General features: G+C 33.6%; 1 protein-coding gene across 1 annotated transcript in view; it reads left to right on the plus strand.

Annotated features, from left to right (window-relative positions):
- The window catches only part of LOC141446764 (uncharacterized), a 49,440-nt gene extending 31,138 nt beyond the window's left edge, over window positions 1-18,302 (plus strand). The window contains exon 3 of the mRNA XM_074113496.1: window positions 11,946-18,302. Within this exon, the coding sequence (XP_073969597.1) occupies window positions 11,946-12,625 (680 nt within the window). The 3' untranslated portion in view covers window positions 12,626-18,302. The remainder of the gene's footprint in view (window positions 1-11,945) is intronic.
- Window positions 18,303-18,517: the final 215 nt, after the last annotated feature.

Below are 18,517 nucleotides of genomic sequence, written 5' to 3' on the forward strand. Positions count from 1 at the left end.
CACTAAAACAAGTACCTCTCTATTTGGTTTCTTCAGTAAGTGTGAATGAAGTCACTAATAGGAGACTATAGTTTGGACACGATGCACAGGCACACAGGAGAGTTAGGGACTCCCTGAAGTAAAATTTTCCTCAGAGGCTGAGGGTTTTTCATTGTTTTTCCCCTCATTACTTACTTTTATACTTTTATATTCAGTAACAATTTATGTAATTAGCTGGAGGTTATAGTATTTATACTGGAACTCCTTATGTACATATGTATATACTTTCAATTGTTAAATACTGTTTATTCTATTCTATTCTAATGTTTAAATTTTAAAGCAATAAGTGTTAAAAAAATGTTGACTATTTTCATCCGTTTTGAAAATTTGAAAAATTTTTTTAATTGGTGTGCTTGTTTTTGTTTGTCTGTCTGTGGATGGTGACGTCAGCATAACTAAAAAAAAAAAACGCCGGAAATGCCTGTTTTATCATTAGAATTAAATATGTAGAAATTTGAAGCAAATTTGGCTGACAGGAAGTGTGTGCCATTTCATTGGACAAAGTTTTGTATTTTTTTTTCTTTTTTGAAGCAATTTCCCCCCCCCCCCAAAAAGGTAACTTTAAAGAAAACTTGTTTAATATTATAAAGTCAAGTGAAAATTGTAAGCTTCGGGAAAAAATTAAAATTAATTACGTAAACTTCGATGAGGAATTGTCGTTTAAGTGTTTACATCAGATTTTTTTTTTTACCGTTTAAGCGACAATTAATCATCAAAAAGCTTGAATTAAGCTTTAATCTGATGAGTAGCTTTTGGCGCGGAGGGAAGGGGAAAAGAAAGAAACCGTTACAAAAATTTGGCCTTAATAACCCAGGGAGAACTTTAAGCTAACAATATAGCAAGTCTTTCAGATGTTTTTAACAGTTGAAAAAGAAAGAAAATTTGGTGTGGAGGGTGATTGGTTGGGTGGGGGTGTGGGGGGGTTGCTTTTGTCAGTGAGAGAGGCGTGGTCTCTGAGGCGTGGTGGTGGGGGAATAGTATTAGCCAATCAGAACAGGCAGGTTTTATAAGGGGGACAATGTAACAGAGTAACTTGGTCCGGTTACCTTGTCGTCGCCCCCCCCCCTGACGTGGTAACCACCACTCCTATTTATTTTGTTTGAGCAAGAAGAGAAACTATAAAGGGTGAGGGGAAGGCAGAGGGGGTTGGTTAGCTTTGTGTGTGTGTGTGTACAGGGTTGTCAGTTAGTTTATAGTACATGTCGCATATAACCTTCTTCAAACGTAACCATAACATTTGTTGTTGTTGTTGTTGTTGAAGTAGTAGTTTGTTTAGTTGATGTAATTTCTACTTTTTTTTTTTTTTTTTGTTAGTGTGAGTGGGCTGTAAAACAACAATCTCTTATTCAGTTAGCAACCCTCCACAGGGAGGTGCTCGCAACGCCTACTATAATCAAACCACTCTGGGTGTTGCCGAGAAGGGCACACATCGTTCTAAATCTTCTTAGCCGACTACCATTCACTCATACCCAGTAATGGGAGAACATCTGCTCTCCAGTTCAAATCAACTAAAACACATTGCTCTGCCCTTCTCGCCACCACTCATTCCACCTGGAAAAAATACTTTGTCCCAAAAATTAATCTGGAAATTGATATTTGTTACCATAAATATGTTAAAATATGACTTCACTCGTTGTAAGTGAAAATACTGTAATCAAACAGATTTTCTATTTGCAGTTTTCCAACGGAAATACACACGTTATGTTACGAGAAAATTTGTTTTTATAAATTGGTGTGTACGTGTCTGTCTGTGAATGTGAAAGTTCAAAGTAATACATTTTCATTTAAATCTATAAATTTCAAGATATATTTATTTTTTATAATTTGGAAAAGCGCTGATTAGAACAATGGGAGACACTTGAGAAAAATCTAATCACCATTTGTCCCAGAACTGCCCCGCCCCCCCAAAAAAAACGATTTCTTTTAGAAAAATTATTCAAATTAATGTAATAGATATATAAATGAAATGAAAATATAAAATTTGGAGAAAATTGTAGAAGCCATTTTGGAAAAAAAAGAGGAAAAATTCCACATCAAAATGATATTTCTGGTTAGGTAACTTTGATAGCTTAGTTTACAAAAAAAAAAAATTATAGTCAATCCTTCGATGAGATAAATCGAAATATAGAAATACAAAATAAGGCGCCACGGTAGCCGAGCGGTTAAGAGGCTAGACCCGCAAAGCTAAGATGTATTGTTGGTTTAGTGGGTTCGATTCTCAGTCTCTAGGCCTTGGATTTTATTTAATGGTTAATAAAAGAAATTTACAGTAAAGTATGTTAGGCGGTTATAGGCTAGAACCGCAATGCTAAGATGTATTGTTGGTTTAGTCTAAGTCTTGGATTGCATTTAATGGTTAATATGAGGAATTTATAGTAAAATATGTTAGGCGGTTATAGGCTAGACCCGCAAAGCTAAGATGTATTGCTGGTTTAGTGGGTTCGATTCCCTATCTCTAAGTTTTGGATTTTATTTAATGGTTAATATGAGAAATTTATAGTAAAGTATGTTAGGCGGTTAAAGGCTAGACCCGCAAAGCTAAGATGTATTGCTGGTTTAGTGGGTTCGATTCCCTATCTCTAAGTCTTGGGTTCTATTTAATGGTTAATATGAGAAATTTATAGTAAAGTATGTTAGGCGGGTATAGGCTAGACGAGCAAAGCTAAGATGTATTGTTGGTTTAGTGGGTTCGATTCCCTATCTCTAAGTCTTGGATTTTATTTAATGGTTAATATGAGAAATTTACAGTAAAGTATGTTAGGCGGTTATAGGCTAGAACCGCAATGCTAAGATGTATTGTTGGTTTAGTCTAAGTCTTGGATTGCATTTAATGGTTAATATGAGGAATTTATAGTAAAATATGTTAGGCGGTTATAGGCTAGACCCGCAAAGCTAAGATGTATTGCTGGTTTAGTGGGTTCGATTCCCGGTCTCTAGGCCTTGGATTCTATTTAATGGTTAATATGAGAAATTTACAGTAAAGTATGTTAGGCGGTTATAGGCTAGAACCGCAATGCTAAGATGTATTGTTGGTTTAGTCTAAGTCTTGGATTGCATTTAATGGTTAATATGAGGAATTTATAGTAAAATATGTTAGGCGGTTATAGGCTAGACCCGCAAAGCTAAGATGTATTGCTGGTTTAGTGGGTTCGATTCCCGGTCTCTAGGCCTTGGATTCTATTTAATGGTTAATATGAGGAATTTACAGTAAAGTATGTTAGGCGGTTATAGGCTAGAACCGCAATGTTAAGATGTATTTTTGGTTTAGTCTAAGTCTTGGATTGCATTTAATGGTTAATATGAGAAATTTATAGTAAAATATGTTAGGCGGTTAAAGGCTAGACCCGCAAAGCTATGATGTATTGTTGGTTTAGTGGGTTCGGTTCCCTAACTCTAAGTCTTGGATTTTATTTAATGGTTAATATGAGAAATTTACAGTAAAGTATGTTAGACGGTTATAGGCCAGACCCGCAAAGCTATGATGTATTGTTGGTTTAGTGGGTTCGATTCCCTATCTCTAAGTCTTGGATTTTATTTAATGGTTAATATGAGAAATTTACAGTAAAGTATGTTAGGCGGTTATAGGCTAGACCCGCAAAGCTAAGATACAGGCAATTACTTTTACAGTTTAGAGTTTAAAAGATGTCCAAATTATATGAGTTCAACTGTAATTATGGGTAATAATATTGATCCAACAATTATTAGTGCCATTTTATTGAATTAATCGTACATTATTGGGTTCATCAGACCAGCACAAGTAGCACATTAAATGTATAGACGGAAGTTATACCGGCTGGGGAAAAAAATCTTTGTGTTGAATAAGTTGAATACGTGGCCCAATGAAATTGTGAAAATAATTTGAAAGGCATGCCATTTGGAAATATCAACAAGAATGACCAAGATAATGCAATAATTAACATATATGTTTAAAAAAAAAAGTAACAAAATTGTAGCCAATCAAAGCACACGGATTTTACAACAAATTTTCTGTAAAGTTAGGAAAAGTAAGTGAAACCACATCTGCTAGTAAATTACTGCGCAAAACTGTAGGCAAGCTCTGTGTGTGTGTACTTAAAACCCACTTTTTCATTGTGTGAGTGTAGGAGAGAGAGGGTTGGTGTGGAAAACACATTGACCCAATTACCCGTGGAAATAGGTTTGACCAACCACTTAAACATTAAGCACATAGTGAAAGGGAAAATCCAAATCCATAAATGGAGAAGATATTTTCCACTCTAATAGACGAGTAAAATGAATGATTTTCCCTAAAGCTGTGCGGTTTTTACCCCTTTTAAAAGAGGGGAAAGGTGTACTCTGGATGTACTTTTAGGCTCAATGCTCTTGTAGCTACTCCAGCTATAATGGCAGGAGGGATTAACACTTTTCATCTACAATGCTAACATCTTTAAGTAGCTTGCAGATTTAATACTTTTAAGCGTTAAAAGGGTGTAAATACAAATCGGATGATTTTGTCAAAGGAAAAAAAGCAAATAACTTAATAGAAAGAACGAATTTAGTTTACTTACATTTTACTGTAAAAGTTTTAAGCTAATTACTGTTAATTATTTGTGGTGATTGATTCATAGTCTAGTCCAGCGTTTCCCAACAGTGGTACGCGAAAAATGATCAGTAATGGCGGATATTAAAAATTAAAAAAAATTTAAATCATAAAACTATCATAGAAATGATTTTTCCTATAATACATAAAAATTATTTTAATTAATAATATTATACTGTAAAGTTGTACAAGTATTGTAATAAGGTTAGTCTGTCTCAAGATATACGAGAAAATATAATAGCACATTTAACAGGATTAAAATTGTCTTTCTTGGAGTATTTTTCCAAAACCCTAAAACAAAATGATAATTGGATTTCAAACCCCCTTCTATTAAGAAAATTTAGGAAAAGCTACATCATTGCCGATAAAAGATAAAGAAAATTTAATAGAATTATCATGTGACAGAACTTAAATGATAACTATGTAAAAATCTGCTTAAAGAGACTGGATTGTAATGGAGTAAGCTCTATCCAAGCAAATTTAATTGGTACTTACAGAGGTAGTTGAATGCTTAAAAGTAAATTAATTTAGAAGATTTGGGCACAAATATAATAATCCTAAAGGAAGAACTTTGTAAATTAATTAATAATTTTGAAGAGAAAAATATGTACGCAATTTTTAATTATTTAAAAAACATTTTAAAACTAAGATTTTACATTTTACAAAGTTTATAAAGTGAACACGAACTCATGGTATTGGCTGGAAGAAGATAGTTGTTCTTATTAAAGGATTAGGATGAGCTGCGGTAGAGGAATGAAATTTGAGAAAACGAGTGTTAGCAAGATCTTTAATGAAAGAGATTTAGAGGTCATTATGGATAGTGAGATTAGATACATAGAACGGAAGCGTTAAGAAGTATTTTTGAATATTTTTGGACTGTAATGTCTGGAGGCGTAGTGAGTTACAACGGTTTAGTCGATCTCCACATACTTCGATGGGCCGTATTATCAAATAGGTCGCAGTAACAGTAGATATAAGAGTCCTTTTGTTATGTAGGTTAAGTTTCGATCGTTTTTCCAGTAGTCTTGGCGAGAAGTTTTGTAGCGTTGGTTAGTTTCTTGCCTTTTCGAGTCTAGTCTGGGGGATGATTCCATGACAACCGTTTGCTTCTAGGTGCAGTCCAAGGTAGCGTACTTTGTCCACAGTTGGTATAGGAGTTTGGTTCAGGAGGTAGGATTTTCCGTCTGAGAGTAAATACTAAAAACTTTGACTTCGTAACGTTGGTTTTGATTCTCCATTTGTGTAAGCCAGTCCTGTAAATGGTTGATGTGTGTTTGTAGAGTTCGTGTAGCACGATAAGAGGATCGGAATGAGGAGATGAGATTGCAGTATCGTCAGCAAAGGTGGAGTGGATGGTATTTGGGTGTTGAGGTGTGTCTGCTGTATATAAGGAGTAAAGAAGAGGACCTAGGACACTGCCCTGAGGAACACCAGCTCTAGTTAGATGGTTATCAGAGTCTGCTGCTCCACAATTCGGAATTTAACTTAAACATTTAAACCCAATTAATGTTATATAAAGAGGGGGTCCACAGGAATAGTGCAGATAGATGCAGAAATTTCACTTGTAACGTCACCTGATGAAAGGAATTACAAAAACCCGCAAAAATCGCCCGCAATAAATTTTGCTTTGCAAGTTACCTGCAGCAAGTAATTTTGAATTTAGGTTAAACGAATGTGCGAGGGCCCCCCGCCAGGACATCTGCTTGTAACACATGCGTACCAATCTGCATAAATGATAGAACCCCTTATTTTATAGTTAACGATCTTTATTTGAAACAATAAAATAATCTCAAGCGGAAGTCCCCCAAAAAACTTGCCAAAAAGCAAAAAACAACTAAATGACATCACCATTAATGTCAAAAAATATAAAATGAAAATAAAATATATCCAAACAATAATTTATTACTTCCTTTTAGCGTACTTCTATTAATTTTTCTTTTTTTTTTTGTATTTCCGGTTTCAAAAATTACAAAACAAGAAATAAAACTGCTAGGTAATTTGTGTAGATGTGTACAAAATACTAATATCGTAACATTAATTAACAGTTTAAACAAATGCTTATAAAAAGAATGGACACTAACAACAACAAAACAAACGAAACGGAAATGCGGACGTGTGGTCAAAGTGTAAGGTTATTCATTAAGAAAAAAAACTTTCCAGTACACACAGACGATCAAGATAACGGATTAGCTTCATTAATACGGAAGGCTGTGGGAATACAAGGGCGTTGTAATGCCGGAAGTAAATCTATTAACTCTTACAGAATAAAAAAGAAAGAAAGAATATACGTATCTCAGTAGATTTTTACACAAGTGGTCAAAAAAAAGTAAATCTGGTGAGTACCCTCAAATGACTTCCTCTTATAGACACTTCCGTAACGAAATAAAATATTCTTAAAAATTAGAATTCGATCTAAAATAGAAATTAAAGTGTCACTTCCGGTTACGAAATTTTAATGATCCCTGTGTTACAGACGTATACTACGCAAACGTATTTTCCTGTTTCCAGTACTATCGTATTATAAACGTTTTATCCAGTAGCCTAAAATAATAATTTGCAAAGACGTTTACTTCGAGGAAGGTGCACACGAAATTAAAGCAAATAAATCGATAACTACACAAATCGTGATGCTGCGATAGGCGGCCGATTGTATTAGTCAAGCTATTAGATTGTAAAATATACAGAAAATCAGTTCGCATCAGCGCGCAACTGTAACAGTACGCAATTAAGATCGATTGTAATCTCGAATGACCTGAGCCGTAGTTTACTGCCTGCGTCACTGCCGGCTACAACCAATACAAAAGAAAAAAAGGCTCGAAAACAAGGCAGGTGGTTAGTCGTAAATTAATTTCTAAAAACGATCCCCTAATTCTAGACTGACTTGATCAGGTTGTTCCTTAAAGGCGGAATAAACAAATTAATAAATATATTAAATACCTAATCAGATAAATAATTTTTTATTTAAATACATACGTCATTAGGCAATGTGATGTAATTACCCCCTAAAATATATTATTACAAAGAAATGAGAAATGTTACGCGCAGATAAAACACCCGGATACAAAATTAGCTTAATAAGTGATTTCGGCCGATATATTCTCGTTAACAAAGGCGATAGAAGAGATTTACTAAACCAGCAATACACCAAGATATTGACGGATTAATATAAACCTTTATATTAATAACACTATCAATTTAAATCAGATCGATATATCGATTAAAAGAATAATAGTAGTTTATGAGATATTTGAAATTGAATTTTGCGTCTCAAAAACCGAACAAACTACCAAAATTTCACTTCCATTTTTCACGCTTCAAAATGGGCACAATTAAACGAGATTTTACTCAAATGTAGAGAATCTTCAGCTGTATAATTGTACAAAATTTCATCATTATAGCAGTAGTAGTTTATGAGGTATTTGAAGTTGAATTTTGTGTCTTAAAAACCAAACAAACTACCAAAATTTCAAATCTATTTTTCTCGATTAAAAACGGACACAATTTAACAAGATTTTACTCAAATATAGAGAATCTTCAGCTGTATAATTGTACAAAATTTCATCATTACCGCAGTAGTAGTTTATGAGATATCTGAAGTTGAATTTTGCGTCTTAAAAACCAAACAAACTACCAAAATTTCAAAAATCCATTTTTCTCGCTTCAAAACGGATACAATTAAACGAGATTTTATTCAAATATAGAGTTTCTTTAGCTGTATATTTGTACAAAATTTCATCATGACCGCAGTAGTAGTTTATGAGATATTTGAAGTTGAATTTTGCGTCTTAAAAAACCAAACAAACTACCAAAATTTCAAATCGATTTTTCTCGCTTCAAAACGGATACAATTAAACGAGATTTTATTCAAATATAGAGAATGTTTAGCTGTGTAATTGTCCCAAATTTAATCGTTATAGCGGTAGTAGTTCATGAGATATTTGAAGTTGAATTTTGTGTCTTAAAAACCGAACAAAATACCAAAATTTCAAATCGATTTTTCTCGCTTCAAAACGGATACAATTAAACGAGATTTTACTCAAATATAGAGAATCTTTAGCTGTGTAATTGTACAAAATTTCATCATTATAGCAGTAGTAGTTATGTGATATTTGATTTTGAAATTAGCGTCTTAAGAACCGAACAAACTAACAACTTGTCAAATTCTTGTTATGAGGCCGTCTTTTTTTTGAAATAAATACAGTACAATACAAAAGAAAACGGTAACCTTGAATGTTTAATTATATGCAGAGAAATTACTAGACACCGGAAATGGGTTGATTTCACAGTGTTATGTATGTCGCAAAGCCATAAGTATGGGTACAAAATGCTAATCTCATTTCAGTGATCAGCCTCTTTCTAAACAAGCACGAGCGTGCTTCTTTAGTTTTAAGCTCCTTTAATTGAGTCTTAAAACTCTTGTTAATCGTTTCAAGGTTTAATTTTGTTAGATTTATAAATAACTTGAGGAGAGAATCCCGCGGGAAAGAAAGCAATTGAGAAATTCTTGAAAAAAGGGGGAATTTTCAGTTTTCCCCACAATAATAGAGGAAGTACCGAATAAGGTTTTTGAAAAAAAAATTAACCGGACGTGCCTCTTTATTGTATCGATTTTCTTTTTATTTAAGATTTTCTTGAAATAATTTTATGATTTTCTTGAAATATTGTATTCATAAAAGTTCTTAAGCAGCTGTTTCGTATTTAATTGTTGTTTTCTTATTTTTAGGATAATTTTTAATTGTCTGGGTCTTGTTTTTAAGATTTTAACAGTAAATAGTGGCTAAAACTACGATACATAGAATTCACAGGTTAGAGAGTCATCAAAAAATCTCTCTATTGGCAACCCTGCTTTTGAAAAAGGGAAAAATTCATTTTCAAGAAACAGTTGGCAATAAAAACACACGTGTTTATATGAGAATTTCGAGTAGAATATAGGATTTAATTTGAAAGGTTTTTTTCCAGGAAAATGAACGATTAACTGGGAAATCAGGAAGATAGCGCTATAAATGTGGGGTTTTTTTGAGCTCAAGGAATCCCATGGGACAAGTTAGTTTCCAGAATCTGGGCGATCGTATTTGTTTCTAATAATTTGAATATTAAATACTTCAGATTTTTTTTTGGTTTCACAATTACAATCATTTCCCCCCTCCAAAAAAACTAATTTGTTCATGAAATTCGCAGCGTTAACCGAGACAAAATAGAGAAGCCAAAAACGGGAAGCGGAACGAGGATTTAGCAAACCGATTAAGTAGTTAATCAAGGCCGAAGCCTTTTCAATAAACATTCTAATACCATGGCCCCGCCGCATAGATTGCGGAACTGAGAAGGTTGGTTGGTATGTCTGACTGGAGTGGTTTTGTTTTATTCCGAGGTCTGGGTATGATGATGACGTTTCATCATCCCTTGGCGAGCGGGACAGTCTTCAAACTTCCGCTTTTGGATTTTTTATTTTTGTTTTGTCAATGACAACAAGGGGCCGCCCCCTATCTACTACACACGATTCCCTTATTCAAAACTATCGACCAGCCCTTGTTGACAATACATATACATTGCTGACACAATGCAATACGTGAAGCACTAGAAAATCTATCTCACACTCACATACATCGACTTCCTTCCCTTCTTTCCGGTACAAAGGCACAAAACCCTAAATACCTTCAATTGTTCTGTTCCATCAATGACTCTACTCCCTTTTCCTTTAATTTGTCCTAGACATTATTGTCTTCTGTCGACCTCTATAGTCATATTAAAGAGAAAGAAATCTGATTGGTACACATACGCGACTTCCTTTCAAGATCCTAACATACGCAGTTTTCCCGAAATCTCTTAAGAAAAAAAAAAATAGATCACCTTTTCTATTTCCGGAACACAGAACTACTAGTTATAGTTTGAATTTCAAAACAGATACGAACAATCTAAAATACGCCAAAATACAAACTGCAAAACACGTAAATAATTCTTTTTGACAGTTGGCAACATTCGCATCTGAGGTCATTGACTTCCGGAGTTTTTGTTTTTTTTTTGATCAGTAAGAAACTCACAGCAAGTGAAAATTTAAGGGCTGTAGCTTCATCCAAGCCCAGGATCTCCTCGAGATCACATTTGTCTTGGGTAGAAAAACTCTACCAAGATTCGCTTCTGAATGAAATAACGGAGCACTAGAATGAACGAACTAATCCACTAAATAAAATTAAGGGAATGTAGCTAAATAGTTATTTATTTAACAAGTGTGGAAAGTAGTACTTATCCTCACGAGCGAGCGAAGCGAGGCGAGTACAAGTGCAAATTGCCGAGTGTGAGGAAAATACTTTACACTCGAGTTAAATATTATATTTTTTCTGCAACCATTAGGGATATTAACTTAAAAAAAACTAAACAGGAATCACTAGAATCCATTTTAAATTTCTATAAGGTAACACTATAACCTTTTTAACTGTTATAATTAAAAATATCTAATTATTTATTAAAATATTATTTTTATTTCTATATTCCTTTCAATTTTTATTTTATGTTTTTAATATTCGTTTTTTAATTATTTAGATAAAATTAATTTAAATAAGCTTATTAAAGTTTTACAGAAAATATTTAATAACAAAACTTCTTATATCAAGGAAGCTCAATAAAGTTTTTTCACTCACTAGTGCGGAAAGAGACACTAATGGGAATTTCCCCCCGCTAGTGAGGTAAAGTTGGGCATTACACAGCTGATTTTAATTGAGTAATGAGAACATTCCTACATGGTTGCAGAAAAAATAGCATTAAATTTACAATTAAAAGGTACTAAATTAGTCTTTCTCAACGTACAAATACTGAAGTACGAATACATTTAGTTTCGACCTAAAATAAAGACAAAAAATCTTCTTACTTATATCTTTAATTGAAGGCAAAAAGAGGCATTTCATTGTTAATGAGATAAATGATTATCAAATCCAATTAAAAGAGAATGAAGTACGAAAAGAAGCTGCTAAATATCTTTTAAAGCGGTTAAACTCCGTTTTTCTCTTATATTCATATAGTTTGTTAAAAACATTTCATTTCCAATGGAAAAAAGAAAAGGAAGTTTTCCACGAATAACCTTAATTATCTGAGGAAAATGAATTTTTTTGCAGCTGCAAGAATTGTGAAAAGTAACAGGGAAAGTTGCATGAATTTTCTCAAAGGCTTAACAGAGAAAAACAAGTTTTCCTTTTCCTAAATTTCCATTGATATTTTGAATAATGATTTTAGGAGTATTGAGGTGAGGTAACCGCACCTCAATACTCATAAAATCAATTAACAACGGTCGAAAACCAAAACTATCATTTAGAATATCAAGATTTTGTGACTTTAATCTGATTTCCCTTTGTTACAGGTGGATCAACTACTACGAACGACGAGACCAGCCGAGCGTCCACACCGCACTCTGTGAGCGCCGGCACATCGGTGGCCGTCCAAAATCCAAACAACGATCAACATCGTGCTAGTCCTAGCTCGTCCGGACCGGATGAATCAATCGCCAATCCGTCACACCTATACTCAGCCAAAGACTATCTACCAAAATATAGCGGACAGGATGACATTCAAGAGGAGGAAGTGGCCGACGATGATGATGAAAAAGATGATAAGAAAGAGAATCTGGGCAATAAAAGGAAGAAAAAGACAAGAACAGTATTCTCTAGAAGTCAAGTGTTCCAGTTGGAGTCAACGTTCGATATGAAACGTTATCTATCGAGTTCAGAACGTGCCGGCTTGGCCGCTTCGTTACATCTAACCGAAACACAGGTGAAGATATGGTTTCAAAATAGGCGCAACAAATGGAAACGTCAACTGGCCGCCGAACTGGAGGCAGCAAATATGGCGCATGCCGCCCAACGATTGGTTCGAGTGCCCATATTGTATCACGAGAGTGCCAATCTTCATCATACGCCGACCACAGCCACCTCGACTACGCAACCTTCAAGTCCATATCCGTTGTACTATCCACATCCACAGGGTGTGACTTTACCGGCCAGTCCTGTTGTGTCCAGAGCGCCGTTGCCTGGGCTCGTCTGAGACAAACTCAGACCGGACACCCAGGCTGATGTCACCTAAATACATTCAGCCCTTTCTAGTCAACCATTGTACATATAGACTCTTTTATTTAAATAAAATTACAACAAATTGTATTTAACTCACTCACTTAAGATTTTGAACACTCAGGTCTTAGACAAGGAACGGTCAATATATATTTTTCTTCGAATTCTAATTGATTTTCTAAAAAGTTCTTTTTTTTACCTCCCTCAATTCTTCCAGGATTCTTGGTACTATAACCAATTATTCTTAGTCTCAATAAATAATCCTTTTATTTTATAACATAGGAATCGGCACTGCACGTGTTGTGTCAGTGTGAGGGGCTCGTAATAGCTAAGGATGTTACTTCTCGGAGGAGGAAAAACCAAGGCCTGTGGAGCTTTACCCAGGAGTCGCTCTCCAGAATTAAGAGTCTGATTAAAAGGACAGGTCTGGAGGGTGAGCTTTAGAGTGAGGGGAGCCACAATAGATCCAAAGGGGTCGCGCAGTGGCGTAGGCCTTGAGGCAGCCCTAATTTAATCTAATCTAATCTAATAACATAGGAATTTGGATTTTTGTTCACATATTTAAATTTCACCGTAAAAAAAATATTTCAAATGCAAAGCTTTAGAAATGTTTGAGTAATATTTAAAAAAAATTAAAATATCTCCACAAACTTTAATGTTTTGAAAGAATGGGATAAGTCAGGGAATCGCTTCCAATAAATCCTTCTTCAGAAGCGGTCCAAATTAAACTGGAAGGAATGCTAGATAAGGTCTATACCCTTGCAATACCAGGGGACAATCCAAGGAGTCCCAGAGAAAGGAGCCGGTAATGAGTATTTAACGTCCCTCACTGAATCCTATACGTCCCTATTCAGGCGACCTCAGGGTGAAGGGAACCTTACAAGGATTGTGTTTGGAGAAGAAGGAAACCACCAGTCAGGTATCACTAACGAACCTTTCCCCTATATGTCCTCAGGGGATATTCTAAAGGATACTTACTCAAATTATTGAAAAACCAAAAAAGAATGGGATAAGTCAGGGAATCGCTTCCAATAAATCCTTCTTCAGAAGCGGTCCAAATTAAACTGGAAGGAATGCTAGATAAGGTCTATACCCTTGCAATACCAGGGGACAATCCAAGGAGTCCCAGAGAAAGGAGCCGGTAATGAGTATTTAACTTCCCTCACTAAATCCAACACGTCCCTCTTCAAGTGACCTCAGGATGAAGGGAACCTTACAAGGATTGTGTTTGGAGAAGAAGGAAACCGCCAGTCAGGTATCACTAACGAACCTCCGGGATATTCTAAAGCATACTTCCTCAAATTATTGAAAAACCAAAAAAGAACTCCGTCATCATTTATGGAGTAGGACGGGAAGTTCTCTTCGAATTTCCGCTTAAATAATTATTTGAGTTTAATAAATTATCTATTTTTTTTAAAAAAAAAATCCCAATTCATCCTACTACTATTGGCGCTACAGCCCATTATTGGGCCCTTGGCCTCCTCAATCCGCTTCCGCCAGTCCTCCCTATCCCTTGCAGCACCCTTCCTCACTCCTAGCAGGTCACCAACATCCACGCCTACCCCATCACTCCATCTTAATCCTTGTAAGATTCCCTTCATCCTGAGGTCGCCTTAAGAGGGACGTATTGGACGTATTGAGGGATGTTAAATACTCTTTACCGGCCCCTTTCTCAGGGACTCCTTGGAGAGTACGAGCATTGTCCCTGGTATAGACCTTATCTACGTAGAATCATCCCTGCCCACTCTCCTGATCCTATGTACATTTTCCCTAGTCCAAAAAAAAATGCACCTAAATTGAGGAACCTAATCTTCTCCAACAGATAGATGTTGATGTTTAATTAAGAAAACGATCGTATAGCCTATAATTTAGAAGGATTACTATTCGAGAATAAGAATATCACAAACCCTGGAATAATTTTTCTTTGAGATGCAAAAAAAGAAAAAATAGATTCTATATCTTGGAGCCGATTCGTGAAAAAGAAAAACGCGGGTTAATTTCTTTTTATTGTTTATTAATATACTTATTTATTTTCCAAGAGTTTAGCGACATTTTCCTTCATTTTCTAACAAAGCATCTTCAGTTCCGGCGAAGTTTATCCGGTTTTCAGGCGAGCTATTTCCGGTAAATTTAATTTGCATTAAAAAAATAAATAAATAAAAAAAAACGCACACAAAATTTTGCACTTAGATTTATTATTTATTAATTTATTTATTTTCTTAATAATAAAGAAAAACCATAAAGACTTTATTTGGGATTTAAAAGAAGAGGAAAACTAATAATATAAATGTTAACAGTAATGATAACCGCCCTTAAAATATCTTAACCAATAGAAAAATTACAAAAAATCCACTACCTCAACAATTATCTTGATTCAATATTTTCACGTGAATTTTCCTTACAAGTTCCTTTATTAATAATCAACCAACACTTTTCTTTTTTCCTTCTTCTGGAATAAAATTCTTTTTCCCCGTTTTTCTTTTTTAAATTAATAAATTAATTTTAAAAAAATTAACTTAAAACAATAGGATGAAAAAAATAATTGCCATTTCAGTCGTGATACATTTATTCTGCCGCAGCTTTCGATCTAGGGACTAGGTTCATCTTCAGGGCTAGTTTACAAAGTAATATTTTACAACATTACAGGGTTGGTGTGTCTTCTGTCTTACTTTGTAAACTAGCCCTGAAGATGGTCCTAGTCCAGTGATGGCGAACCTATGATCCGCGGGTCAGACCAAGCTTTTTCACTGACCCACACAATTGCTAGGCAACCATTTGTTTGTTTTTACGCGGGTTAATTTAGATTTTCTAAATGTGGTGGATAAAATTTATATTCTATCTGTATTGTTTTTCCAATCACGCATTGGACACAAAAGCAATTTAAATGCTATCTACAAACCTTTAGTTTGATCATTACAGTTCTAAAAAACGCAAATGACGACAAATGCTTTTGTAGTATTTGAAATAAAGCAAAAAGTGTTTACGAAATAGGCAAATAAATAGTTATTTATTTAACAAGTGTGGAAATTAGTACTTTTCCTCATACGAGGCAGGGTTTGCACCAAATTGCCGAGTGTGAGGAAAATACTTTACAATCGAGTTAAATATTATATTTTCTCTGCAACCATTAGATTTATTAACTAAAAAAATTAAAAATTTCATTTTTACAGTCTACAAATAGTTATTTATTTAACAAGTGTGGAAAGTAGTACTTTTCCTCATACGAGGCAGGGTTTGCACCAAATTGCCGAGTGTGAGGAAAATACTTAACACTCGAGTTAAATATTATATTTTTTCTGCAACCATTAGATTTATTAACTAAAAAAATTAAAAATTTCATTTTTACAGTCTACAAATAGTTATTTATTTAACAAGTGTGGAAAGTAGTACTTTTCCTCATACGAGGCAGGGTTTGCACCAAATTGCCGAGTGTGAGGAAAATACTTAACACTCGAGTTAAATATTATATTTTTTCTGCAACCATTTATTAACTAATAAAATTAAAAATTTCATTTTTACAGTCTACAAAAATTAATTTATTTATTATAAACATTTATTGTTATATTACAATTATTTACATTACTTACGTATTTACATTACTTATTACATTTTCTGCTGTTTCTTTTATTGATGGAGGAGTGTTTTCTAAACAGGAATCACTAGAATCCATTTTAAATTTCTATAAGGTAACACTATAACCTTTTTAACTGTTATAATTAAAAATATCTAATTATTTATTAAAGTATTATTTTTATTTCTATATTCCTTTCAGTTTTTTAATATTCGTTTTTTAATTATTTAGTTACATTAAATAAGCTTATTAAAGTTTTACAGAAAATATTTAATAACAAAACTTCTTATATCAAGGAAGCACAATAAAGTTTTTCCACTCACTAGTGAGGAAAGTGACACTAATGGGAATTTTTCCCCACTAGTGTGGGAAGTTGGGCATTACACAGCTGATTTTAATTGAGTAATGAGAACTTCCCTACATGGTTGCAGAAAAATGTATAATTTTACTTATACTTTGTTTATTTAAAAAAAAAAAAAATCGACAACCCAAAGCAAATGACCATATTTAGATTTTTCTTCAGATAAAACACACTTCTATTCAGGTTTTTGTTCAGTTATGTTTTGTAAACTCCCATAGCACTTGTTTCGTCCCCGTTTTACCCCGTTAAGCCAACTAGAATTTTAATGATGTTTAGTTTTGAAAATATTCAGTTTAAACTTAACTCTTGTGCCAAATGGGCTTTTAGTGACCCAAGAGCTAGTACTAAAAAAAAATGAACAAAATTTGACCCACGTCTCAAAAAGATTCGCCATCCCAGACCTAGTCCCTAGGGGGTCGAAAGCTCCAGCAGAATAAATGTATCAATGACTGTAAAACTGGCATTTATTAATATTCACCCTACTGAAACTATGAATCAGTCACCACCAAATAATGAACAGCTATTAACTTAAAACTCTTTTACTAAATTTTTTAAGTTAAAAAATAAAGCTCACTCATTCCATAATCATCATAATCACAAAATTAATTTATTTATATAATACGCTTGTATATAATTTATATATAAATATATGAATCTAAATTAGCGCTGTAGTGTATAAAAATTATGTACTAAATTAAATAATAAATTGAAATTTTTGTTTGTTCTCCCCCCCCCAATTTTGTATTGTAAATTTTGCCCAAATATCACTTTCTGTGTACTTTTTAAATTAAATAAAAATTACAAAAAAAATGGATACATTGTTTATAAAAACAAAAAAATTATAAAATAAAGATATAAATACATAAAAATATAATTAAACATATCAATGTAATTGTAATATAAATAAAAAGTAAAATAAAACCTAAATACAAATTATATATACTAATAAATAATTTGGGAAAAAAAAACTGTTGTGTTCAACTCACATGACTTTCTCTTACTACTGTAATTAAAACTCTAACTTACTGTAAGCTGAATATAAAAGACAGGAAAATTCTACTTTGGGAGGGGGAGCCATCCAAACGAGATTTTATTAGAAAATTATTATTTAAATCAAATTGAAATTTGAATATATTTCCTTTAAAACAAAATCGTAAAAAGGAAGCTCCCAAAAAAATGTGCGGGGGGGAGCGGGGCATGTTTATTGTAGCCCGGGTTTCGAATTTTCATCCATAATCAGAGGAAGGAAGAGAAATTTTCTTTTTAATTGGAAGGAAAATTTATTGTTTTAGATGATTTTCAATATTGTATAAAATTCGATAGACCGTAACTATACGAGTGTTGTAACTTATTGGAAAAGCGGGGTTTTCCTCCTATTCTAGGTTTCCTGGGTAAACTGTTTTCCATCATTTTTTTAGGTGAAAATATAGCTTTTCTTTAAACTGGGAATTCTAATTAAAAAAATTGTATTCTCCCCCCCCAAAAAAAAATTATTATTGAACCTTATAAAATGCCTAAATGACGTATAACGTGAACTATCCCAAATTTTGCTCTTCCAGAAGTGCCCTTAAAAGAATTTACCTTTAAAAAAAAAGAAAAAAAGGGAAAGTCTCCAAAAAGCTATAGATTTATTATGTACGAGTAACCAAATTTGGAGGAAGTGATTCAAGCCATTTTTCAAGAAAATCTAAAAAAAAAAAAAAAAAGTGAAAACCAAGAAAACACTCAATAAAATGGTACTTCCGGTTTGTGGGAAAATTTGTTCGCTAACTTTTCCTCAGTTTTAACTTCCGGCAAAGTTTTCGTTTTCGATTAGTGTCTTCGAATGCATAACTAACTCACTCTTCTTGAAAACCACTTTTCTTTATTTTTTATTTGACTCTAGAGAGCTCAAAGGATGTGAAAATCTATACAAGATCTTAATCTTGAGATCTAAA

This window comes from Rhodnius prolixus, unplaced genomic scaffold, assembly GCF_049639745.1.
Source record: "Rhodnius prolixus isolate KJV_2025 unplaced genomic scaffold, Rpr scaffold_7, whole genome shotgun sequence".
Lineage (NCBI taxonomy): Eukaryota > Metazoa > Arthropoda > Insecta > Hemiptera > Reduviidae > Rhodnius > Rhodnius prolixus.